General features: G+C 40.1%; 1 protein-coding gene and 1 long non-coding RNA gene across 3 annotated transcripts in view; one reads left to right on the top strand and one right to left on the bottom strand.

The window, feature by feature from the left end:
- LOC133465252 (uncharacterized) overlaps positions 1-19079 on the bottom strand; it is a 29454-nt gene extending 10375 nt beyond the window's left edge. The window contains exons 1-3 of the long non-coding RNA XR_009784579.1: positions 18595-19079; positions 15809-15885; positions 8414-8586 (exon numbers count right to left, since the gene is read on the bottom strand). This is a non-coding gene — a long non-coding RNA (uncharacterized LOC133465252). The remainder of the gene's footprint in view (positions 1-8413; positions 8587-15808; positions 15886-18594) is intronic.
- The window catches only part of LOC133465234 (synaptic vesicle glycoprotein 2C-like), a 28406-nt gene extending 4086 nt beyond the window's left edge, over positions 1-24320 (top strand). The window contains exons 2-13 of one of the 2 annotated variants that reach the window (XM_061747794.1): positions 3009-3811; positions 8400-8580; positions 10379-10530; positions 15709-15842; positions 16457-16546; positions 16625-16735; positions 17970-18058; positions 19055-19219; positions 20347-20480; positions 22118-22321; positions 22655-22814; positions 23542-24320. In XM_061747794.1, coding sequence (XP_061603778.1) covers positions 3223-3811; positions 8400-8580; positions 10379-10530; positions 15709-15842; positions 16457-16546; positions 16625-16735; positions 17970-18058; positions 19055-19219; positions 20347-20480; positions 22118-22321; positions 22655-22814; positions 23542-23725 — 2193 coding nt within the window. In that variant the 5' untranslated portion in view covers positions 3009-3222 and the 3' untranslated portion in view covers positions 23726-24320. The remainder of the gene's footprint in view (positions 1-3008; positions 3812-8399; positions 8581-10378; positions 10531-15708; positions 15843-16456; positions 16547-16624; positions 16736-17969; positions 18059-19054; positions 19220-20346; positions 20481-22117; positions 22322-22654; positions 22815-23541) is intronic. The other variant, XM_061747795.1, reaches the window with a different exon arrangement.
- The last annotated feature ends 2623 nt before the right edge of the window (positions 24321-26943 follow it).

Below are 26943 nucleotides of genomic sequence, written 5' to 3'. Positions count from 1 at the left end.
AACTGTATGAAAAGACCAGTTCTTCAGCCACCTTGCAAAAAAATCCTACCAAAACCTGAAAAATCCCTACACTAAGTGAATTTTTTAGGTTAAAGGGGAGTTTGCAGCGTTACAACTGCTAGCAAGAACCTCATTCATCCCACCCCCCTCTTGAGTCTCTGACCAAAGCTACCCCCCTCACTAACGTGCAAGAGACTTGCACTGTACATAACATGCACTGTAAAAAAAATAAAAAAGTAAAAATAAAAATGACGTTGGCAAAATCAAAAAGAGGTGATAAACTTATCTTTGGAGCAGAAATTTTGCTAATTCTGCTTCTCTCCTGAATCCTGAGGTCCCTTTCTCTCCTTCTGTTTGCTAGTCCTATGTCCAGTGGTTAGCATACACTGGACAGGCTTTTTTTCCCACCATAGTTTCACAAAAGCTCCTGAAGCCCAAGGTAACAGGTCAGCATGAGGCCGCAGTGATGTGCCCACTATGCATGTGTCCACGAGTGCGCAACAAATGATTGACACCTTGTAAGTCGCGCCTTTCTACTCTGGTTGATTGTTTTTTCCTAAAGCGAGGTGGTTTATTGCAAATCAAATTAGAGGCAGAAATTGACGCCAGAGATGGGAGGTTTTTTTTGTATTTTTTTTGTTTTACAAATAGTATTTATCTTGTAGTACTATCAGGTCATAATGTCAGTTTTAACAAATATGACAAAAGTGATTTTTTTTTTCTCAGTTGCAAACTTCCCCTTTAATTGCAGTGCTATGGCATTTATAGGGGAGGGACTACAAGCGGAGAGGTTGTGTTACTTGGCTTTCCGCTATTCTTTATCACAGCCCCCGTTCTACCTTTGTTACACCTCTGATACTACATAAAAATGTTAACTTCAACCCCCCAATTATTGGTAAATTTCCTAAATTTTGTGGATAAAAAAAATACTCGCACTATTAATAAGAATACCTGACAAAAAATCCTTGGGACTAAAAAGCTTGCACAGTAATTATTATTATAATTATGTTATTATTTTTTGCAAAATGGAATGAACAGAAAACGACAGTCAGTATGTTGGTATCTGGCCCATAGTGCTCAAACACAGATTTTTATACCTCGCCAACTGTATTATAGCTCCCGAACTGTAAATGGACCAGAACAATAAATATAGTACTGGGAGACACAGCCAAATGGTCAGACAGAAAACTGCATGGAAGGGCACAGCATGGCATCACTGAGGTGTTCCCCCCCCCACCTCCCCCCATCACACCTGCTGAAATGCAACATGGGAAAAAGACGGTCTTGACGGGTAGTCTGAAAGGGGCTATGCTATCGTGATGCACTTTAAACAAAAACATAAATGACACAAACTGATCTCATTAGGGCACAAATCACGTCCTACTATTGCGGACTGAGGGAAAGTCCAGTGTCCACTCCTCAAAGTACGACTACACACGTGTGTGTCTGTGTGGTTTTTGGCCCGCCACTAACAGAGATGCTCAAGGGCTTAGCGGCACAGGCGACAAGCCCCTGACGTGCTGACAGGTCTTTGGCGAGACCGGGCCGGTGCAGCGGCCACGGAAAGAGCCCGAGGGCGTTCACTCACACGGGCCGACGTGTTCCTGGATGAGAATCACCAAACCGAAAAGAATTAGCTTCGACACACAACAGCAGTGATTTTGTAGTGCACAATTTCTGAAGAGGATAAGAATTAAAGCTGCGAGGAGCGAGGAAGAAGCTTTCGTAGGGCGTTGGACTTGATGCAACGATACAGTTTGAAGTAGTTTGAGTCGGTTTGCGGTGGAAGGAAACCTAGGCATCAGAATCGAGAAAAAGTTTAGTTTTATGTTTTATTGGGTTTCAGCAAGGTTTGCAATGCCAAAAACTTGAAAGTTTGGCAATCAGCCATCGGTCTGGTGGTTAATATTTGGTAGTAATTGGACACAAACTGCATTAAAAATATATTTTAAAAAACAGGTCTTAAAAAAAAAAACAAGAAAAAAGTAATGAAATGAGGATTATATTACCTCCTTGTAAAAAAAAAATGTCTGCCAATATAACAGGAAATGTGGTTTGGCAAGATTTCTTCAAACAAGTAAACATAACTAGCCTTAACATTAAAAAAAAAAAAAAAAAAAAAAGAAAAGCACCACCAACTATTTATCTATTTATACAACCAACAGCTAAAGATGGTAAAATCATGGTATTTCTTATTTTAAGATAAACCTAATAATAACCAGTGATAAAACATTAATAAAAAGTTAGAAAACCTTATTAAGATTTTTAAAGAAAAAATACTTTAAGTGAAATGCTTGTACGCAAAAAAAAAAATAAAAATGCCTGGAAAGATAAAATATCTTGGCAGACAAAAAAAACAAAAACATTTTGATTTGGGATTGTTAATCTGAGAGAGGTTAGATTTTAGTTTTTGCAGTACGGTGACAAATTTCCTTCTGAAGTAGTCAACATGACTCTAAAACGTCTGCTTTGAACTAGAATGGCAGACTTCCTGTGTCTTTTTATGTGTGTCTAGCCTTGCCCCACCAAACGTAAAGTTTGACCAGGATGAATATGCTTGTGGGTTTTTAATAACAGTGAAGCCCCACCTATTTGCAGCACCAAAAGTACTGAAAGTATAAATTGGTCTCAAGGAAGTTTGTTGAAGTGATACGTCTCGACAGACTAAAATCTTTGCAGGTTTGGAAGGAGGTAGGAATTGAGCCTGTGTTGTTAGTGGAAGTTACAAAGAGTTTTCGCCACATGTGCAAAAATGCATTTTTGGTGCGTTGTTTTCAAAGTCAAATAATCTATACCCATTTATTTGCCATGTTTGAAGATGAGTTTGAACTGATAGTGTTTTGAGATCCTAGTTTCAAGTGTCAATTACTCATGGTTTGTCCCGCCAAAAAAGTGATTAAATAACTAAGCAGTTTCAAGAAGACCCTACAAATACCTTCACTGTGCACTGCAGTCAGTTTTTCATCAGCTAACTTTTAATGAAGTGCTTTCTCCTTGTGTTCCTTCAGGCTGATGGCCTCGTCTGCTGAGCTCTTCCACCACTGAGGAGTTTTCCAATTTCAACGGCCTCCTTTTCGAGCTCCATGGGGTTCGACCTCAACACTTAATTATTATCCTGGCAGCCGACTGTTGCTCGTTTGACCTTATAAACTACTCCGACTGCTGAAACTGCTGAAATAGGCTCCTTATAAACACTTACTGCTCAGCTTTGTCTGCGTCAAGATGAATGAAACGCACAACAACAGGACTTCCCTGGTCAAAGGCGCCAAAGACATCGCCAAGGAAGCCAAGAGGCAAGCCGGCAAGAACTTCAGCAAGGCGGTGGACCGCGCCTCGGACGAATACTCGGCGCACCGCAGTTACAATCGATTCCATAACGACGAGGAGGAGGAGAACGACTACAATTGCCACTACGACGGCAAAGCGGCCAATGACGAGGACGGGGCTTCCAGCGATGCCACGGAGGGCCACGACGACGAAGACGAGATCTACGAGGGCGAGTACCAAGGCGTGCCCGCCTACCAGGAAGGGAAACCCCGGGACGGACAGACGCCCCCGGGCCAGCCGGCAGACGACGGTCCGAAGAGCCGCAAGGAGCTGGAGAACGAGCGGCAGGCCGACGAGGAGGAGCTGGCGCAGCAGTACGAGCTCATCATGCAGGAGTGCGGCCACGGGAGGTTCCAGTGGCAGCTCTTCTTCGTGCTGGGCCTGGCGCTCATGTCGGACGGCGTGGAGGTGTTCGTGGTGGGATTCGTCCTGCCCAGCGCCGAAACGGACATGTGCGTGCCCAACTCCGGCGCCGGATGGCTCGGTAAGGAATGTAATGTTTGGCTGCTATATTGCTGTTCGTCGTCCGCGGTACAGTCATTAAACGTTATAAAACCAGTTTATTTCTTTACGTTCTCATTTGTTATGTTTTGTACAGTGTCTATTTTTCAGGTAACACAATGTTTTTTGGGATTCTGGAATGTATAGATGATTAATTTCAATGGAGAACATTTGTTTGACACATACAGTAAGTTACTACAGTTACCAGTAAGTTACATACTTACTGTAATGCCCTCACCTGTGAGAAAAGGAGAGCCACAATCGCCGCTGCACTTTTTAGTTGTAGATAGAATGCCGGGAGAAAAGTAAACCATAATGAGGATTCGGGCAGGAGCTGCTGTCGGCCACAGCGAACACCCAGACACTTACACACGCACGTGACTTGCCGACATCTCACGTCGCCCCAGCAGACCCCGCCTCTTAAAGGTGCATGCATGTATTTATCACGCTGACAATACAATACGCACAGTATTTTCTATACATTTACAATGTGTTTCAAAATTGAGTTTCAATAAGTTCAAATGCGTTTAACGCGTATGGGAGATTTCTTTTTTTTAAAATATATTTTCACCTATACCGGGTGGATCTGAACAGTGCTTCACTCTACTTCCCACCATTTCAGTAAAAAAAAAAAAAAAAAACGCCCCAAACGTTAACTAATAGCTGGTGGAACATAAACATTGTGGCGCGACCACATATCAGTCTACTGGGACGCTAATTGCCATTAAAGACAAAAGCTTCTCTAATACTGAGCAGAGAAGAAGAAGGAAAGAGGGAGGTGTCTCTTTGTGGGAGGCGTTTTTTTTGTCTTAAAGAAGACATTATGCAATTTGTGTTTCCAGGTGGTCTCTCTGACATCCTTCTGTCAAAATACACAATGGATATAGAATTAATAATGATAATAATAATAATAATAATAACAGTTAACATCCCCTTTTTCACACCGGTCTAAGTCGTAAGTACGGTTTTCATTGCCATGATGATGGGGGCGGAGCAAGGGCGTTGCGACGAAGCGAGGGCTACTCAGTGTTGCCAATTTAGCGACTTTTCGGACATCTCTAGCGAGCATTTTACAGAAAGGACTATTTGCTGTGTTTTTGGTGACTTGGGCTGTGCAGGTGTACCTAATAATACGGCCGGAGAGTGTAAAGATGGTGTACTATTCATCCACATTCCACGTGTGAGTCATCTCGCAGTGGGAGACGAGTGGGGGAGAACAAACGAATGAGTCACATTATGTATCACCAACTGGCTCACAACAAAAAATTAACTGCGTGTGTGGAGGGAAATAAAATCAGAGTGATCAATAGTGGCCTCTGGAGTAGATTCGTTCAAAGGGAGAGACTAATGATTGCTCTTGAAAAGACTGCAAATAATTGAAGTAGAATTTTCTACGATGGAACACAGTGCTGTCTTACAGCTCTCTCTTGGTTTACACTTAACACTATTTGAAGACAATTATTGGGACGTACTTCTAGTTTTGGGACGAGAACCCTTTTATTGTTCAATCGGACAAAATATCGAGGATGAGTTTGTCTTCCAAGGAGCCTTGGAAATGGCCAAAATGACCCTACATTGTTCGTGTCAAACCAAAATGGCACACTGTTTCTTTTTAAGCATGGGTATTTGAGATTTTTTGATAGACATGCTTCCCAAATTTTCATTGTGAAGTGAAACTGGGCTTGTCTAACTGTGTTAAGCGTTTTTCTGTTTTTGTTTTATGGCAAAATATCCAACTTGGCCACCAATGATGAAAACTCAAATGTTTTGTTTTTGGGGTAGTTACAACTGACATTCTCAATTCATTTTCACTATAAAGACATTGATCGACCACCGCTCATTCACATTTCATCGTATAAGCAGACGCTAGAGTAAATTGTCTGCCTTTTCTGTTTCAGGAGGGCGTTTGGTGAATTCACTGACGACTGACGTGAGGATTTAGGCTGGTTGTCAGCCTGCGTTAGCGGGTGTTTTTTTATATTGGCGTGCAATAATTCTACTTGAGGATATACTTCCATATTTTGCTAGGTCTCATTTTTAGTCAAATATTCCCACACGCTTGAGGCACCGCTGTTAGTTCGCTGCGTGAACACACCACCTGTTACTTTCTGCGAGGTGTTGTTAATGCCAAAACACATCATGAGTGATTAATCGGCTTCGAGCTATAATCAACATTGCGCAGTGGTAAAGTCGTTGCGTCGACAAATCGGTTCAACCCCGAGCACGCATGCTTCAAATTTAGAGGCAATCGAAAAATATCTCTAGGATTTCGTCTTTGAAGGATAATTGGAAACGGACAAAATGTTGTTAAAATGGCAGCTTCAAACCAAAATAGCAGAATTTTGTCTTTTCCCGCAAGGCTTTTTTAGACTTTTTCTGGGGGGAATTATTTTCACTTTGGTATCGCATTTTTGACTTGTCTTTACCACACAAATAACCTTGTGTCTAAAAAATTAACCAAAGGTTTTTAATCAAAGAAAAGAGGACATTAACAGTAATTATGGATCACAGCCCGGCAGGTGTAATTAACGTTTCATTCATCCCCTTGCTAAAACCCGCCTGTCAATCACACAGTGTTCTTTGGCGAGACACGGCGTGCCAACGAGCGAGAACATCGCACAAAAGGCGTCAAGGGGGAGTTCAGATTTAAAAGAAGAAGTACAAATCAGCATGCGTGGAGACCATTTCAGCTGCATAATAATAATATTAATCCCACAAGGAAAAGTTGCGCATCGTTCCATTGAATGCATGCATTGAATGTTCTGCTATTTCCAAGTACTGTGTATCACGCAAACATCTATGCTTAATTTAAATTGCTTTTTTTACGTAGTTTTGATTTCCCGGAGGTGTATTTTAATCACAGTAGACAGTTCATACTGTATCCGATTCATATTCACTTTTTAATCTACATTTGGCATGATTCTGATATTAGGATATTCTGGGGGGGAAAATAGACTTGTGTCACTTGGAGCACGTAATGTAAATCCAACCTTAATTGTTGGGTAAAGATTCCTGGTGTTCATTTTCACCCGCTCTTGTTTTTAGTGTTAGTGTTAGTAATGTTAAAGTATGGTGTGTGTGTGTGTGTGTGTGTGTGTTTCACATTTCAAGAATTTGTTTTTATTTTTGTAAGCTTTATCCCACCTCTTACCCAACGTCAGCTGGGATGGGCTCCACCACAACCCCCAACCCTGTGAGGATAAGTGGGCCAGAGAATGGATGGATATATGTAAAATTGTTGATTTTACTACTATTTTGAATGTTATTATTTCTAAATAATTTCATTATAATTGACTAACCAGTTATTTGTTTTTAAAAAGTATATGTAAAATGGTTTATTTTACCAATATTTATTTATGTATTTATTATTTCCCACTGAGAAAATAAATTTGTGACTACATTCAGATGAGGTGATCTTTTTCTTTTTCAGTTTTCTTATTTTTTGTGACATTTTTGTTTGGTGGTTCTCAGCAAGATTTTTCTGATGGAAAATGGGTGCCTTGGCTCAGTAAAGGTTGGGAAAAACTGCACTAGGCCGTCAATGACTACAGAAAGATATCGTTTTAAAGTAATTTGACATAAAAAGTTTAAATTCTAACAATGACAACATCAGCGTTTGATCCCGTTGTATGGATAAGATGCAGTAAGCGACAATGAAATAATAGCTGGTGAGATGGTGCATGTTTTAAGGGTCTGACCTTTGCTTGAACCCCACAGGAAATAACAAATCCAATCTCTGGAAGAATCCTGGCACACCCACCACCCTCACCTCCTCTTCCTCCCTTTATTATACATCCTAACTCAGCATGAGCTCCGCCATAAAACAAATGAGCCGATGCTTCCAGATAGACCGTCTTGGCTACACGTGTTCATCCCGCATTGTTTGTTCCATCACATGTATGTCCCCGCTTTTGCGGCACATTTGATGTTTTGCCTTGATATTTTTTGTTTCATCTTCATGTCCCGCTGCCGCCGCCCGGTCGACCAGTCGTCGGTTCTCCCTTACGGCCTTCTCTGCAGCGGCGAGCTAGCAGCTGTCGCCGCGTAATGAATGGCTGGCTCCCGGCGCGGTGTCTGCGTGGCTCGATAAGAGCATTTTACTTTTAGCCTATCTGCCCCATCACTGCAAACACGGTGCAAAAGAGAGGGTGGAAGAAAAAAAAAAAGAGGTGGCCTCACCCCCACCTATCAAATACATTAGCATTTTTATTAGCAGGTCAAAAGCGACGCCATTACTTCCTGGTCTGACAACTATGCTCTCCAATGCTGCACTGTCCTGTGAACGGGAAAAGAGCTGACCACGACTTCCTGTAGTGCAGTGGCCCAAAACCATGGACCAGTTTCACGTAAAGAAATATTTTGACAAACCAGCATAGAATGAAATTATTAAAAGTATAACTCACTATGGCGCTGAATGTAAAGTAGTTGTTTTAATTAGTGGGAGCCCTGCAATTGTTTCTCTTCAACAAGGTGGTCCCATCTTGATGTCTGGTACTTATGTCGGGGCTACTGAAAATGACAAATTTCCACGCTCTACTCCTAAATTTTGTCCATTCCCTTGCTCTCTCCAGGCAGTATCGTGTACCTCGGAATGATGTTCGGAGCCTTCTTTTGGGGCGGCCTGTCGGACAAGCTGGGCCGTAAACAGTGCCTGCTGATATCATTGTCAGCTAACGGCTTCTTCGCCTTCCTCTCCTCCTTCGTGCAAGGCTACAGCACCTTCCTCTTCTGCCGCATGCTGTCGGGATTCGGGTGAGTCTGTCATTGCGAAAGCATACGTTAAGGTTGTGTGGTGCCAGAGGTAGGGAATTACCATGTTGAAGGGGGTGCGAGGCTTAGGAAATTTAGAAAAGGCTCTTCTACAATGTAAAATCCACATAGCGATCGGCTAAACAGGCAATGTTTAGATGTTTTCTTGAAGGGGTTGTGGTACTGGTGATAGGGGTGGGTCCGCCAACTCTGTGGGAAAGGGTGCATGGCTTGAACATTTTGGCAAAGGCTGCTCTCTTATTATAACGCAAAAAAATCTAATAGCTATGCGCTAAACAGGGTTCTTTTTCAGGTGGTTGGTGTGGGGGTTTAATTCGTTTGGGTAAAAGCTATTGTACGACGTGAAATTTACGTTGCTAAGCATTAAACGTGGGGGGTTCGATTTTTCGGGCGAAGGGTGGGTGGTGGGAGATTTGTGGTGCCAGGGATAGGGGTGCACCAACTCTGTCAGGGTGTGTGAAAGGGGTGCGCGTTTTGAAAGTTTCTGCGAAGGCTGTTCAATGACGGAAAATGTATGTAGTTATGCACTAAACAGGGGCTTGTGGCAGGCATAGGAGTGTGATAACTCTGTCAGGATTCTGGAGGGGGTACTGAAAAATTTTGGTAAAGGCTTTAAAATGTAAAATCAAGATAGCTATGTGCTAAACATGGTTTGGGGGTTATTTTTCGCTAAATATTTGTGGGTGGCAATTATTTTTTGGGGGCCACCAACTTTGTTGTGTTGGAATGTATGGTTGTGATGTGAATTCAGAGATTTGTTTCTAAATATATATTTTATAAATGTATGCCGCCATCTAGTGGTTATGAAAAAGCTGTACAATTGCATTCCAAAATGCCATCGCCACCTAGAGGTTATGAGAGAGGTGTACACTTTCATTCTAATATGCCACCGCCACCTAGTGGTTATAAAAAAGGTGTATCTACCCTTTCATTCTGATATGACAGGGGTACGTATGACTACATATATGTAAAGTTGTGCTCATAAGTTTACATACCCCGGCAGGATTTATGAAATATATATATATATATATATTTTTAAATATGACTGATGACTGAACAACAACCCTCATTAATTTCTTTATGGTTATGTTTTGTTTAAGGATAATGCTTTTCTGAAATGCTTGACCGTTTAATTTGAATACCATTAAAATAAAATTAAACGTGTTCAAATAAAGTGCTTAACTTCAGAATATTTTTTAAAAAAAACCTAACAAATTAACGATAATATGTTTTGATCAGGCAGCACGGTGGACGACTGGTTAGAGCGTCAGCCTCACAGTTCTGAGGTGCGGGGTTCAATCCCCGTCCCCGCCTGTGTGGAGTTTGCAAGTTCTCCCCATGCCTGCGTGGGTTTTCTCCGGGCACTCCGGTTTCCTCCCACATCCCAAAAACATGCATGAATTGGAGACTCTAAATTGCCCGTAGGCATGACTGTGAGTGCGAATGGTTGTTTGTTTGTATGTGCCCTGCGATTGGCTGGCAACCAGTTCAGGGTGTACCCCGCCTCCTGCCCGATGACAGCTGGGATAGGCTCCAGCACGCCCTCGACCCTAGTGAGGAGAAGCGGCTCAGAAAATGAATGGATGGATGAATGTTTTGATCAAATGGGTAGAAGCAAAATTATCCATTGTAAAAATGCATTCTACATTGGTGGATGGGTTTTCCAGAATTTTTAAGTCAACTTTGGGGGTGCGTATTATACATGGGTGCGCATTATACACAAGAAATTACCGTATATATATTAAATTGTTAGTGATTGATTACGACTGACTATCCGCAGGATTGGCGGCGCAGTGCCCATCGTGTTTTCATACTTTGCCGAGGTGTTGGCCCGGGAGAAACGTGGCGAGCACCTGAGCTGGCTCTGCATGTTCTGGATGATCGGCGGCATCTATGCCTCGGCCATGGCGTGGGCCATCATCCCACACTATGGTGAGTGACTGATGACAACAATATTAATCCAGCCTGTATGCTAATACATCTGCTTTCTGGTTAGGTAAGAAAACTACAGCCATCCACAGTTTTAAAATTAATAGTTCCTCAAGAATGAAATTTCTGTAAAAATTCCATGTGAATGCTGGAGACCTCACGCTGTGCTGAAATGAGAATTTCTAAAATCAGTGTGAGCAATGAGGATTTGACTTTTTCCCCTATATTTATATACTATTTCTAATGAGAATTGGTCAAGTGCTAACAACCCAACAGTATGTACTGTATGCTACCATATAGCAAAATAATAACCTGAGATGAATATTTGAAGTTTGAATGGTTTAAATAATCATTCGAAAAATGTGGAAGGAGGAAGTAAATATATAAAATGTATCTTTATTTGGGAATTTGATTGTGTAAATGTGGAATTCCAAAAATGTGGGAATTACTGGAATGTGAAAAATAGTCCCCAAGATGTCCTGAATGAACATTTTGAAGTTGGAATAGTTTAAATCAGTTGAGAAATGTGGAACGAGGAGGTAAATAGGTTAAATGTCTCTTTATTGGGAAATTTTAGTGTAAATAAAGAATTGTTACAATGTGGGAGTTATTGTAATGTGAAAAATATCATCCGTTAAGAAAGGTGGAAGTTTCTGATTAAAACAACATTTTTAGATTGATTGGGCAATTTTGTCTTCCAATGTGGAACAGCTAGAGTTTAGTGCTAATAGTAATGACATATTTCCTTCCCCAGATAGAGACCGTATACATAAGATGTAAAACTCCAGTTTTTGCCGCTGCTGTCGCATTGCTGCAAACAGAAATGGAGCGTGCACGATGCGCCCTGCCGCAGTGACGCCAATAAAAGGCAACATGTGAGATCGTTTGCAAATATGTCCCGCTCTCTCGAAGACCCTCGGGCACGCACACAAGCAGGTGGCGGTGTCATAGCCGGGGGCTCATTTTACACACTGACAGCAGTAAGATTTTTAAACTCGTTTTGTTTGTGAAAGCCCAATAAAGTTCATCATCCTCGGTTCACGACGGTCGCCTACATACGAGGTTTCGAAGTTACAAACAAGTACATAACTGAAATAGGCTGCATTGAACAGCTGGGCCTAGACTTAAACTCTATGGAGTATGCATTTTACCAGCTAAAGAGGAGACTTAAGAGATTAACACCCTGAAAAGAAAAAAAAAGAAAAAGGGTGTGGTGAAGTAATACAATACAGTGGGTCCTCAGTAGGGCTGTGAAAAAAAAATCGGCTAACTCAAGAAAAAAAATCAAGAAAAAAGTCATGCAAATTTGGGGAAAAAAGTTCATATTTTCAAGAAAAAAAGTTTTTTAGATACTTTTGATAAAATAGTATAATTTCGGGAAAATACTGTAGTTTTATATTTTCTACAAAAGTACTTTCAAGAAAAAAAATTAATCAGAAGAATAGTCTCATAGTCATCTGTGGGGGGGAAAAAAATAACTTTCCTTAACCTGAATTGATCCTAAAATACTAATCAGGGAATAAGAATTTATTTATTGATCATTAGCTTTGTTTCCCCTCATAGTTGATAAAAAAATTTTACTCAAACGCCTATCCCTAATTTATTTCGCATAAATGTTAATTTTATCATCCAAATCTGGCCGTCTTGGGCACAAAAAGAAGGAATTCCTAAATATCCAAAAATAAACCCGAGCTTTTGCTTCCCACTTGTGTCCTTTTCGGAGAAAGGCTGCAGCGGCCGATTGTCTCGAGGGAGAGTTTCCCAATTGATTTCCTGGACTTTCTGCTGATTGACTCGTTTACGAATCGACAGAATGTCTCTCACGTTACAATTCATGTGAGCTGATAGAATAGCGCTTTGTCAAGAAAAATCGCCCCTCAGAGAGATAATAATGCTAATTTTTTTGATGACGATCAATGAATTGATTGGTTCGTCTTCAATGAAGTCATACAGTATTTGTGCTTGAGGACATGATTTTAAAAAAACAAAAAAAACAAACAAGCGTAACCTCATAACATGTCTGCGGATGAACTGCGATCCGGTGTGGCGCGGCAAAACAGATTAGGAGGACAAAAGCGGAGGTCAGGTTGGCAAGGAGCGCTTGATTTATGAACCCTTTGTGACGGATAATGGAAAGGTGACGTGATAGAGGGCGGCAGGCGGAGAGAGAAACAACGTGGAACGGGGTTGTGGTTCCATGGCCCAGGGATAAGAGTGTGCCAACTGTGTTGGGATGTTAAAGCCAGTGCATGGCTCCAACAGTTCCGGGAAGACCGGTTTACGACATAAAATTTAGGGCGAAAACGGTTAATCGAATAAATTCAAAGCAAAATCTCTGCTTTGAAGCTTCGCAGCGATCATTTTTCCACACGAACAAGAACAGCAGAGCTATCCTTTTTTGGTGGGTGGCGGCTGGGTTGTGGTGCCAGGGATAGTAGTGCACCAACTCTGTTGGGGTGTTTGAAGGAGGTGCGTGGCGTACGCTTGATTTATGAACCCTCCATGAGGGATAATGGAAAGGTGAAGGGATGCGGGGCGGCAGTCGGAGAGAGAGAAACAACGGCTTAGCTGCTTTAATGGAAAGCTGGAAGGCGTTCGATATATAACAGGCCGCGTTGATGAAGTGCCTCAACCGGGCGGAGCACTTATCTGGGGAGTCGTAAGCCACGCACTTGAAGAACTAGAAGCCACTTCCAGGACAAAACTAAACTTATCGAGAAAGGTGACAATAAAGATTATGAGAGGGGGAATCGTGCATCGACTGTGAATGAAAAGACTGAGGCGATGCCCGCATGGGTATTTGTAGTTTCAAGTTTCAAATATTTTCACTGCACCACCACATACTAGATAGGTTAATGATCTTATAAACACTTCTGTAAATCATTAATATGGTAGAAACAAAAAAAACCTCAAAAAAATAAAAAAAATTTTTTTAAAACTCATCTATAGGTTCGCTTTAGCTACTATCAACTTTTTTTTCTACCCAATCCCCCACTTTTTTCCATTATTTGCAGATTTACAATGTTCCTAACCCCCACAAATAGCTGGGGTCTGCTGTATTTACAATTAATCAATTCACAATGTTTTGAATTTGATAAATTCATTCAAAAAATAAAAAGATTAAATACATTTTAATTACCCAAAAAACTAAAATCACAAAATTACGGGTTACTTTCATACATCACATTCAGAAGACATACATCCACGAACGGTATTCCAAAAACATCTTCTTAACATCGCCAACTACGGGTCTGGCATGCAAACTGCACTATTTCATTTTCTACCTTTTTGCACATCTATGCAAATGGCTGGCTTTGTTTCATCTGTTCTCGGACGATGTTCCGTGAACATACCCAAAACATCTATTACAGAGGAGGTAGTGAAGTGCCATCCGTCTTTTTACATATCATAAGAAGTGATGGACGAGACACATTAATGTGACGCAAGGTGTTACGAGTGGATCATAATCGAAGTCAATTGATTAGATGGCAGTGTTTCACCCTTTGTTTTTTTTGTTGGTTTTTTTGCTGCAAGACACAGGGGTTTGTGGGTAATGGGTTTCGCCGCAGTGCTCTTTACATTGACTGGTGGTGAGTAAAGGCCAGACATGTGTGTGCGCATGTGTGTGTGTGTGTGGTGTCTTTTTTATTGTGCCAAAAAAGTTAAATGTAAAATCTTCTGCTGTGAACAGTCTTAAATGTGTGTTTGTTGCAGTGTAAGGCCGATTTGTCTGGATGATCTCCTTTGTGTGTGTGTGTGTGTGTGTGTGTGTGTGCATGTGTGAGCGCGTGTGTAACTGTGCGTGCGTCGATGGCGTTTTCACTTACTGTAGAGTAGCCACATAAATCACGTTGAGTATCGCAACCAGTCAGCCATCGCCAACAGTCCATTATAGCTGGAATCCTCCTAATGAGCTTTTTACCGGACCGGCCAGAAGGAAAGTCACGTGGGCCACACGACTGCAAACACGCTCACGTCCCCTAAACCTAACATACCCGTGACCATGAATGTCCACAAAGCCGATTTGCCGCTCAGATGCATTAATTCGCAATTACTATGGTTTTAATTGATTGTAAAGAGTCTGGACAATTTTAAGGGAATCAATCATTAATTGATCGCGTCTTGACATTTTGCTCATAATCAAACCAGTTATATTTGTGATGCAATACGATATGTTGTGATACGATGCTTTGTGATATGATGCGTTGTGATTCGATGCGTTGCGATACAATGAGATACTGTACATTACATTGTGACACATTGCGATATGAGCGACTGCGATACGATACTTTATGGTTGCAATACAATAAGATGCATTGGGGTTAGGATACAACAATATGGTATGACGGCTTGCGATAACGATATGACATATTGCAATACGACACGGCGCTTTGCGATTCAATCGCGATGGATCGAAAACCTCTGCGAATAGGTACATTTTCAAAAGCCAAACCGCAAATATGTGGTGATCCGCTGTAAATTAAGTTATGTTGTGATATGAATGTCACATTGTACTATACTTCATATGATATGATACTTTGCCATATGATAAATTGTATTTTTGCCTTAATTTGGAGTTAGGGTTAAGACATCTTGTTTTCATAAGATGTATTTTTTTAAAACTAAGCTTTGTCATCAGATATTTATGTATTCCAGATGTCCATCCATCCATTTCAACACCGCTTATCCTGGTTAGGGTCGCGGGACGCTGGAGCCTATCCCAGCTGACTTCGGGTGAAAGGCGGATTACACCCTGAACTGGTCGCCAGTCAGTCGCAGGGCACATATAGACACGGACAACCATTCGCACTCACATTCACACCGTCACTGAGTGGGTACTGAACCCACGCTGCCCGCACCAAAGTCAGGCGAGTGTACCACTACACCATCAGTGACTGTATTCCAGATGTGAATACCATAATATTTCATACAAAATCCACAAAAAAGGGCTGCAGTGTCCAATTACCATTTCATGCGGGTATCCATTTTTGCCTATTCTTCAAGTGACGTAATTACAGTCCGTACATTTACTGAACCACCTGCGTGTGCAACAACTACCAAAACATAGCTAGCCATCGCCATAGTTTTGATTTAATGCTTTTTTTGGTAGGTATTTAATTGAATTGTTTGCTGATGCTAAAGTACACATTGCGTGCGTGCTTCGCCACTTTCTGTGTGCAGGTTGGAGTTTCAGCATGGGCTCCGCCTACCAGTTCCACAGCTGGCGAGTGTTTGTGGTGGTGTGTGCGCTGCCTTGCGTCTCAGCAGTGGTGTCCCTCACCTTCATGCCCGAGAGCCCCCGCTTCTTCTTACAGGTGAGAGAGCGCAGTCACAGGTGTTGCATTTGTTGGACCCGCTCTAAAATGAGATGACATACCTTATGGGGCAAGTCCATAGCAACAAACATTTATATATAGTTTAATCTTCTGTTACTTTTACTCTGGTGATAGATTGTGAAACAGTGATATTGTATATTTAATCTATGTCTACTTTATAATATCAATATCCTGTATTGTAGCTGTGACGTTTGAGTTTTCTGAATAAAGAGTATTAATGTTTACATTTGACTTTGATTAATTGTTTTTTATTCAGTGAGAAAAGACTTCTTTGTTTGGAGACTATTTTACCACACGAATTCACAATATTATGCATATTTGGGACTTTCAAGTATTGGCCGTAAAGTCCGCAAATTCTATCTGCAAAATGGTTTTATAATGACTCAGTGCAATCAAAAAGTTATTGTTCTGTCTTTATCCCATGAGATCTGGCTTTTGAGTGTAAAGCGGTTGCTACATCTCCAAGCATCAAATGAATGAGGCATCTTCACCCATCGCTCCCCTTTGCCACATCCAATATGGCGGTGACGTTGCCGTACGATTGAAGTACTGTTAACATTAGCGTGACTGCGCTTATTCCGACTGTCATCTAGATGGGCAAACACGACGAGGCCTGGATGGTTCTCAAGCACATCCATGATATCAATATGCGAGCCCGCGGAGAGCCCGAGAGAGTCTTCACCGTGAGTTTACATGCCTTAGGGCCCCACCTCATGGCTTCAGCAAACAGCCAACAAACAGACAAGTGTCTCTCCCCGCAGGTGAACCGGATTAAGATCCCCAAATTGCTGGACGAGCTGATGGAGATGCAGAGCGAATCGGCCAACCCGGTGCTGAAGGTTCTTTCAAAAGTCAAGGCAGAGCTCCGAGGGGTCAGTTTTGGTTGAAACGCTGAACTTTAAGTAGAGCGTAACCTCTTCTACACTGTATGACTTTGGCTGTGTACGAAAGATGCACAATCGTGGGGAAAATAGCCCGTCCTACAAAGTGTATGGCGACAAAAAAGGCTTGATTGTTGGCTCCAAGTGGTAAAATGATGCAATACGACGCATGATGCATTTTGTAAATTGCAATACATTTTGTTGCAACATGTTACTTTACGGTGGGATAGTTACGATGCAATACGCCGAAATGTGATACGTAACAATATGTTACGATTTGATAGGTTACGATGTGTTGCAATCCTTTATGATGTGATGTTACAATGCGATAAGATGTGACCTAACAATTAGTTACAATGTGATATGTTACGATGCCATGTGATACGTAACAATGCGTTACAATGTGATACGTTACTATGCGATACATTACGATGAAATCCGTTACGACGCAATCCGTTACGATATGATACATTATGATGCAATACGTTACGCTGCAATACATTACGATGCAATACATTCTGATGCGACAGAGTACAATGTGTTATGAAACGATACCTTACGATGCGATACACTATGATATCATCCGATACACTACGAAATCATGCCATATGGTGCGATACCTTACAATACTCTATGATGCCCGTGAGTTACGAATGCAATACCTTATGACGCGATACATTATGCTACAATACGATATGATACAATTTGATATATTGCAATAAGACACAATGCAATATGATGCGATACATTGTGATGAGCTCAATTATGATACGATTGCTCTAAATTCAACTTCGGTTTTCCCACAATTCGTTGTACAAAATCCACAGAAACCAATTCCAAGTATGTGCCAAGACATTTTTTTCTAATTACAGTATTTACATCTTCTTTCGATTGACATGATCACTTTACTTACAGTTACTGTCCACTAAAGCAAGCCACATTAGCGCACACACCTAAAACGCAAGTAAGCAGTTTAAAAAAGTATGCAAAAACATAGCTATATAGCATGAGATATTATTGAAAGTCTGTGATAATTTGACAGTCGGCAACAGTTGAAAATGCATATGAGTAATGACACCAACTGGACTCAAGTGTAACAGTAAAAACCCCATAGCGTGTATCTGGCAGACTGAAATTGTTAGAACGTTGGAATTCGGTGAATGCCCTGCTTTATGGTTGTTTACAGGTGTGATAAAATAATCACTGTCATTCTTTTTTTCAATAGATCTGGTCAACTTTCATGAGATGCTTCGACTACCCGGTAAAAGACAACACTATGAAACTGGCAGCGGTTTGGTTTACGCTTTCCTTTGGGTAAGACCAAGCTTGGACGTTTCATTTTATGCACTTCAAGGCTTTTGATTCGGGAGTTCTCTGGGTCCAGGGAGAAATGTTTCTCAGGACCTTATAAATCTAAATATACATGACCTGTTTAATGGAAAGAAACCTCATCAAATTCAATATTTATCCATCATCGCTAGCTGACTTCCACTGCTTACACTAACCAGCCTTGTAGTGTAACGCAGTACAAATTCTTTGTTACTGTAATTACAGTGAGTAGAATTTTCATCTGTGCTTTACTTTGTAATTTATATTTCTGGCAACTCGTGCTCCAACACTATTACTTAAAATCCTGAAAATACATATGTAGGTACTGAGTGTATGGAATAAATTTGGTGTACAGAATTTGAGACAGCAAAATGCTAGCGCGCTAAAGTTAATCACGATTAGCATTAGCGCGCTAGCGATAACCATTATAGGTGAAAAACCGCTAACTCCCATTCAGCTAACTCATACTTATCACCTTATATGTACGTTACACATCTAACATTGTCTTAAATAACACTTACAGATGCTCATTTGAAGTTTTTGGTGAAGTGTATTATTGGCCAAACACGGCGTCCGTCTGCAATAAATGTCTGTGTGAAACATAGGTTCCGACGGCGCAAACATTGGTTCTTGGTGTAACTTCTTTTTTTTTTTTTTTTTTTTTTGTCCCGGGGGAGCTTCGAGGCAGAAATCTAGTGTTGACCTATTTTTTTTAAGTCAACTTAGCTGAGATATTCTTTTTTTTTTTTTTTTTTTCCCCAGCTCTACAATCATGCATGTCAGATTTATGTGGTGATACATTACAATCACATCAGAGCTTTTAATCGGCCCAAAGCCAAGGTAGGGAGGAGTAATTGGTTTGGTTAGTTGGTTGTATTAATGGGCTGGTCCATTTAAGTATGTACTTAAGGCAAGTTACAGCTCGCAGACCCTGTTGACAACCACGCCTGTAGATGGTCACTCCTCGTCCCTCGACTGCAGGTACTACGGGCTGTCCGTTTGGTTCCCCGACGTGATCAAGCACCTGCAGGCCGACGAGTACGCCTCCCGGGTGAAGATCCATACCAACGAACGCATCGAAGACTTCACCTTCAACTTCACGCTGGAGAACCAGATCCACAGAAATGGCGTTTTCCTCAACGACAGGTAACCAAACCGACTCCTCCTTCGCACTATTCATCGTGACCGTTCATATTAATCCTGCCTCCGTTATCTCCGCTTCTACCAGGAAATGAAAAGGCTTATCTTCGCAGCTCGCCCCCTAGACGCCTGCTCTTCCTGGTTATGCCTTCCACTTACACAAAGAAATGATACATGTGCAAATAGAGTACATTTGTGCATTGCTGTTTTCCACAAAGTAAATGTCGCTGAGAACGTGGAAGAAAAAATAAATAGATAAATAAACCAGCCAGAGGACCGAGGTGGGAGGAGCATATCAACGTGGCGCAAATGAAGTGAATGCGCGTTCAGCGCGTACACAACTCCCGCGATCAAACTCGTGCAAATAACGGGAGGCGAAAGTTCGCTTTGCGTCCGGTGTGAACGCACCATCAGTCCTTATTCCTGCGAATAGCAGGAGTCCACTGTATGTACAGTAGCACTTTAAAGAAACGGTATAAGTCATTAAATTCACTTTTTGGCATTTACACGATTATACTTTTTTGGTAATACAAGCAAATTGTCACAGCAAAGTAGACGACAGGGGCTGTGACTAGCTGCATCGGTAGACAAACAGAAACATGCTTTCAGTTTCCCTTTTGACAGTGCACGAGGTTCATTCAAGGGCCAACAACAAAACAGAAGTGAAAAATATACGGTCAATGAATTTAAGCTACCAACATGATTCCACCAGATGGCGCAAAAGTAACACTTGCATTGGCCTTAGCACAAAAACAGCGAATAGATGAGATTTCAGTAATTAACGGAGGATACGTTGCGCCCCCCAAAAAAAATCTGTGAAAAAGCCAATTCGTGAATGCTGAACCGCGCACATGCTGGGGTTGACTATGATTGGTATTTTATTTGTTATATTGGTATTTTCTAAATCATCTTGAAGCCACTTATTCCTACGGGTAATGTAATAAGATGAGTTTTAAATGATATTGTGTTCTGGGATCATAGTTTGGGGTATATTTACAGTTTAAAAAATGAGTAAAGGCAATTATAAAAATTTTATCACGGTAGCCTGTAAAACAGTCTTTGCCTCAAGAAAGCAAAAAGTCACCCCCTAAAGGCAACATGAGTGATTGTTAACGCCTTCGTCCTCTGCGCAGGTTTATTAGCATGAAGTTCAAGGCGGTCTCCTTCGTCAACTCCTCTTTCCTCAACTGCTACTTTGAGGACGTCTCCTCCGTGGGCTCCTCTTTCAAAAACTGCACCTTCATCGACTCCTTCTTTTATAACACGGGTACGTTTTTGCGCCGCTGCTCGATCTGAGAACCCCACCCGACCACCGCCCCAGCCCAAGTACCGCTCGTGCAAATCCTTCACTTGCAAAGAGGCCAATGAGAAGGTTTCAGAAGTGCAGGATAAAAGGAGAGGAAAGAGAAGGCGGTGAGGGAAACCAGAGCTGAATCAGAGCTTGTGGGAGTCTGGGCCTTCAAATGATTTCTCCTGCAGCACTCAGGGAAAAGTGCTGAACACGGAAACTGCAAAGGCATGCAAGGTGCTGGCAATGCACCATGGGAAATGACGTTTTTTTTTTTGACACCCCCAAGCAATGTGAGCATGGAAACGAGAACAGCTTGGCCCGTTTGGGAAATTAATTACTAAGGCTGAATTTACACTGTAGGTCCAAGTGGTCAACCTTTTGACTTTTTAACTTCCTACCTTGAAGTTTTAAATAATGCAACCTTGCTCTTTGAAAAAATATAAATTTTAATAAAAATATTTTTTAGCACAAATAATGACTTTATCCAAAAATATGACCTTTTATCTAAACATTATGACGTTTTTAATCTAAAAACATCGGACCTTTTATCGACAAAAATTGACTTTTTTTGTTATTAAATTTCGACAGACATCGTGTAATATTACATTTTTACCCAAGACTGTACGACTACAGCATTGGAAAAAATACGGCTTAATTCCTTGAAAACATTTCATTTTCATCGAAATGTTTTTCCCCTAGAATTCATGACGACAGTATAAAAAAATAGTTTTTGTCATGAAAAAACAGGACTTAATTTTGGGACTTTTTTCTTTAAAATAAAAATACTTTTTATCTAAAATAATCAGACTTCCTTTAAAAAACAAAAAAACAAACCCTGATCTATCAACAGAAAATCTGACTTTTATCCGTTTTATCTGACCGAAAATCCGTTTTCCTTTTATCTAAAAATATCTCATCTGACTTTTTACAAAGTGTATCATACTTCAGTTTTTATCTTGAAAAAATCTGACTTTTTATATTAAAAATATTACTTTTGATCTAAAAAATGCTTTTTATCTTGAAAGAAAAAATACTTTTTAATTTAAAAAAAAAATCAAAACTAAACGTTCGTCTGACTTTTTACAAAATAAATCATACTTCTACAAATCTGACTGTTCCTCGAAAGTCCCACTATTGAAAAAATATTACTTTTAATCTAAAAAAAAAAAAAAAACTTTTTACCCTAAAAAAATTAGGTATGTGTTTTTCAGAAGAGGGGTTTGCTGGGGTTGGATTGGTGAGTCTTGCGTGTGATTGTCTGGGCATGAGCTGTGGCCAACAAGAGCTCCTTCATTCGTGTGCTCATTGTGTTATGCGTTTTACTGTTCTCCCAGCATTCAGTCAGCTGAAAAGTGCATCGCGAGTGTGGCTCTCCTTTCCCACGTGCGAGGGCATGACTGTTAGTATAAAAAATAATAATAATTAAAAAAAGAATTGGTTACAAAAGCTGGCATATAGCAGGGATCACAAGGGAAGAACCGTGATGCAACAAGGGAACACTGTATACAATGGGGCACTGTCCCTAAATTGCCGATAAGACCTTTTTTTTTTCTTTCTGTTGACAACAAAGTACTGTATGTGTTTACAAAACATGTACGAAATCCCTCTTGCAGATATCGACGACGCCAAGCTGACAAACTCCAGGGTGGTCAACACCACTTTCCACCACAACAAGACGGGCTGTCAGATGACCTTCGACGACGACTACAGTGCCTACTGGGTCTACTTCGTCAACTTCCTAGGAACGCTGGCCGTGCTGCCCGGCAACATCGTCTCGGCCCTCCTCATGGACAAAATCGGCCGCCTCAGCATGTTGGGTATGACGTGACGACGCGAAAACTAACCCAGTCTCCGCTCTCATTTACTGACGCCCACCTCACTCACCAGGCCAGGCCCCGCCACTCAGTCACAGATACTACAGTAGAACCTGAGGATGGCAATCCCTAGCCGAAAAAAATATTACCTGCTCCTCATATGCACATTATTGTATTTCATATTGCAAAATCACTTTTTATCTGATTATTCGATTAATCAATGGGATAATCGTTAGAATCTTACTAAAAAAATACTTTATGCAAGTATCTGTACTTCGTAAGTAGAGAGTGTGAGTACCACCTCTGTGACCGTCTGTCGCCCCCCACGCCGTGCAGGTGGCTCCATGGTGCTGTCGGGCATCAGCTGCTTCTTCCTGTGGTTCGGCACCAGCGAGTCCATGATGATCTTCATGCTGTGCCTGTACAACGGCCTCAGCATCTCCGCCTGGAACTCCTTGGATGTGGTCACCACGGAGCTGTACCCCACCGACAGAAGGTTTATGTCACGTGAAAGTGGACTTGTTGAAATTACTTATTTTCCTTGTTAACTGTTCACCTATATATATATATATATATATATATATATATATATATATATATATATATATATATATATATATATATATTTTAGGAGGCTTCCAAAAATAGTAAATTTTTCTGAATTATTTTTTTTATTTAGAAAATAGCTTTTTGATCTAAAAAATGTTTTAATGTAAATACATATACAAAAATATGTTTGTTTACATATTTTTATTATTTGTCTTTAAAATATTTTGTAGATTAAAAGTCCTATTTTTTGATTTAAAAAGTCAAAATAAATATAATAAATAAAATATTACTTTTATCTTTAAAAAATGAATGAATTAAGCATTCCTTGAAAAATGTGACTTTTCATCTAACAACATATAACATTTTCTATCTAAAAAAATATATAACCTGTTTTATATTTTAAAAAAAAACTTTATTCCTTGGAAAAATATTTATTTATCTCAACATTTTTTTTGACCCCTTCAAAAAATATTATCTCAATAATGTAGTTTGAGCTGGGAAAAAAAAGTCTCATCTAATCTGATATGCATTCCTTGAAAATATATGACTTTTTACCCAAAAACATTATTTATTTATTTTTAAATTAGAAAATATCACTTTTTTTATCTTCAAAATATGACTTTCAACTCAGCCCAACTAAACCTGACATTTTTTGGTTCTTTCCTCTTGCGCAGAGGCACCGGCTTCGGCTTCTGCAACGCCCTGTGCAAGCTGGCCGCCGTGCTGGGCAACCTGATCTTCGGCTCTCTGGTGGGTATCACCAAGGCCATCCCCATCCTGCTGGCGTCATGCGTGCTGGTCTGCGGTGGGTTGGTGGGCCTGCGGCTGCCCGACACGCGCGCTAACGTCCTCATGTAAACGCCCAGCGCCACGTTTGTTTGTTTTCCTGGGCCTGTGCCACTGTTCATTCGACGCACATTATAAGGGAAACTGTTCTTTTAGATTATTGACGTCAAAGCTAGACTAGGCCTATCGCCCTCACATTATTCGATCATTTTAGCACGGTTAAAAGTCCCTAAAGCACAGTTGTTTAAACGTCAAAACACAATAAACGCGACTAAAGCTTTTTAAACACTTTATGGCTCAAATTAAAATATGCTAAAGCTGCTTTTTGACCCTCGCAGGGAGCCGTAGCTTTACATTAACGGAGCATTTCACTCCCGTTACACCAACAACACAGACGCTAACGAATAGATTGACAAGCCTCACAAAAGTGATTTTTACTTTTGTATTTATTTCTACATTGATGTCCAAAGAAAAGCAAGTATCTCCAACTTTTATTTGTTTTTCCTTTTCAGAAAAAAAGGAACATAATTGTTTAAAGGATAAACAAACATAAAATTTGGAGATACATGCTTTCCAGTAAACAGCGACAATGTATTTATTTTCTTATTTTTACATTTATTTATTTACTTCTTACTGCCACTGTCCAATTAAAAGCAATTATCTCCAAGTGTTTTGTTTGTTTTTCCTTCTATGAGGAAAAAAAGAAGTAATTTTGGGGGGATTTTTTAAAATTTTATTTTAATTTAAAGAAAAACTAAATTTGGAGATACAGTATTTGCTTTACATTGAACCGTGACACTATTTTTCTAAATAAAATATTTGTTTTTTTAATTACATTTATTTGATTTATTTTTTACAATCTATGATATTTTTCCCTAAAATAATTTAGTCAGGCATTTTCTGTGCACAGAGATAATGTAGATATTTGTAATTAAATTTTTAGTTATTTGTATTTTTTCAGATTCTCATTTTGTTTTAGAATTTTGCATTTCTGTGCAATATTTTACATTTTATTTGAAAAATCTGTTCCATTGCAAGATTCTGCATTTTTTGTTGCAAAATTTTTCATTGCACCATCCAGTATTTTATTAGCATAATTATGCATTTTCATTGCGAAATCTAGAGTTTTCATCAAAATATGTTGAATGAAAAACTTTTTTTCCATTGTGACAACTAACATTTTCATCACAAAAGCTAGCATTTCCATGGACCAAGCTAGCGTTTTCATCGAAAAATCTAGCATCATCGTTGAAAAAGCGAGTGTTTTTATTACATAATACAAAAGATTTTAAATATTTTAACAAAATCTTGCATTTTCACTGCAAAATTTTGGTTTCTTTGCAAAATCTAGCATTTGAATAGCAAAATTCAGCATATTAATCGCCAAATTTGGCGTTTTTGATCTCAATCTCGCCTTTTCGATACAAAATCTTGGCCTTCCCGCCTGTTTTCCTGCGCATCGAGCGATGCTGATGTCGCTGTAAAACACCACAGCTACGGAATGCTTCACTTTACCTCCTAAATTTGTCTCCTCAATCACATACCGTCGACATTCCAACACGACCCGTGAAGCTTTTTTGGGCGAGAATACTCTTAAAGTCCAAGATAAAAGGAGAGGCCATTTCTCAAGTGGCCTAACAAGAAGTTTACATTTTCTGCTTTTTACACGCCGTCTCCTCCTCCTCGCGTGCGTTGTGTTCAAAGACCCCTCGCTCTTCGCGTCGCTTCCCCGCTCGCATCTCTTTCCTCGTCTTCTCCTCCTTATAAAGCAAAACTCAAAGGCCTTTTTCTCCAATCTGGTGCCTCTCTCTATGTCTCTCTCTCTCTCGATGTCTCTCTCGCTTCCCAAATGTTGCTGGGAGCTTTTGCTGCTCTGTTGTATCTCCTCCGCGGACGACTTTTAAAAGGCACCAACGTCGCTTCAACATCTTGTGATGTAGCATAGACGCTTCATCAATGATATCCATCTTATCGCCTCCATACATTGCTTTAACCCCCCCCCAGAAACAAAGCATGACAGCAGTTCAAGCTTTTTGTGAGACAGGTGTATTTAAAAAAAAAAAAAAATTCTTGAAAGTGTTGGCCAAATCATAAATTGTACAACAGGTGTTTGTTGACTTTGTTATAGTTTTAACTGTGGAAAGATGTGGCAACAGGCCTGACGTTACTACTTTCTGTTGTTCATAAGAACTAACCCTTATAACGTTTGGGGAAAACATGGAAACTCTCCCATTTAGTATGTTTTTCGTAAAACTCAAATGACTCACAATTTAGCATCGTCCATCTCTCTAGTAGGGTTTGAACGATAGATTTTACTTTTTTTTTGTAGTCGACTAATATGATAAAAGTCGAGTCGGAAGTCGATTAATCGATGACATCATCAAAACTTTTTCAGCACAGTGCAACGGTCCCCAACCTTTTTTGCACCACGGACCTGTTTCATGTAAAATATATCTATATGTATTTCGACGGACCAGCAAAGAAAGAAATAACAAGCAATCAACCAAACTATCGATTAAACCAAACAAACGATTAAAAATACAACTCCAGTATGCTGAATGTAGCCTAGTTGTAATTAATGGCCGCACGTCATCTTGTCTTCCATTGTATAGTGCGTTGTAAGACAGGATATCGTGGCGAGACTTATTTTTTGTAAAATATTTCAACACATTTGGCTGTATTGCCGTGCTGCGTTCAAATTTGGTAGCAATTGAACAAAATCTCAAAGAGGAGTTTGTCTGTGAAGGCTCAACTAACCTTAAAATGGTCGCTTCGAACCAAAATGGCAGACCTGCTGTGTCTTGGTTTGTGAAACCTTTTTTGTTTGTTGACTCATGATAGACAACCCTGGCAAATTTCATCACAATATTAATCATGTTTAGCATTAAAGACATTCTTCGACCTTCTACTTCTAAAATTACAGTGAGTTGAACAGGAAAAATTCTGAGCTTGTTTATTTAAAAATAATCTTGAATCTTACAGCTACAAAAAAAATGTAATTTTTTTTATTTAATTTATATTGTTTTAATTGTATCTATTTTATTGCACTAATTTAAATCCCTCAATGTGAAATCCAACTAAAAACAAGTTTGAATTAAGCACAGAACGCAGCTAGCTAAAATTCTCAAACTGTCCTTTTGTATTACATTAAGTGACATTTTTGCAATTTTCGTTCCCTTATGAAATTCCTCACGCTCCGAATCCCGCTTGAAAATATGTGACGTAATTTTCCAGACATATCGTTTACTGATGTCTCACTCCCTAAATTTCCAAATGCCAAACCCTGCATG

Source organism: Phyllopteryx taeniolatus, chromosome 15 (assembly GCF_024500385.1).
Source record: "Phyllopteryx taeniolatus isolate TA_2022b chromosome 15, UOR_Ptae_1.2, whole genome shotgun sequence".
Classification (NCBI taxonomy): domain Eukaryota; kingdom Metazoa; phylum Chordata; class Actinopteri; order Syngnathiformes; family Syngnathidae; genus Phyllopteryx; species Phyllopteryx taeniolatus.
The sequence above is the reverse complement of the archived record's forward strand: the minus strand, read 5'-3'. Positions and strand labels throughout refer to the sequence as shown.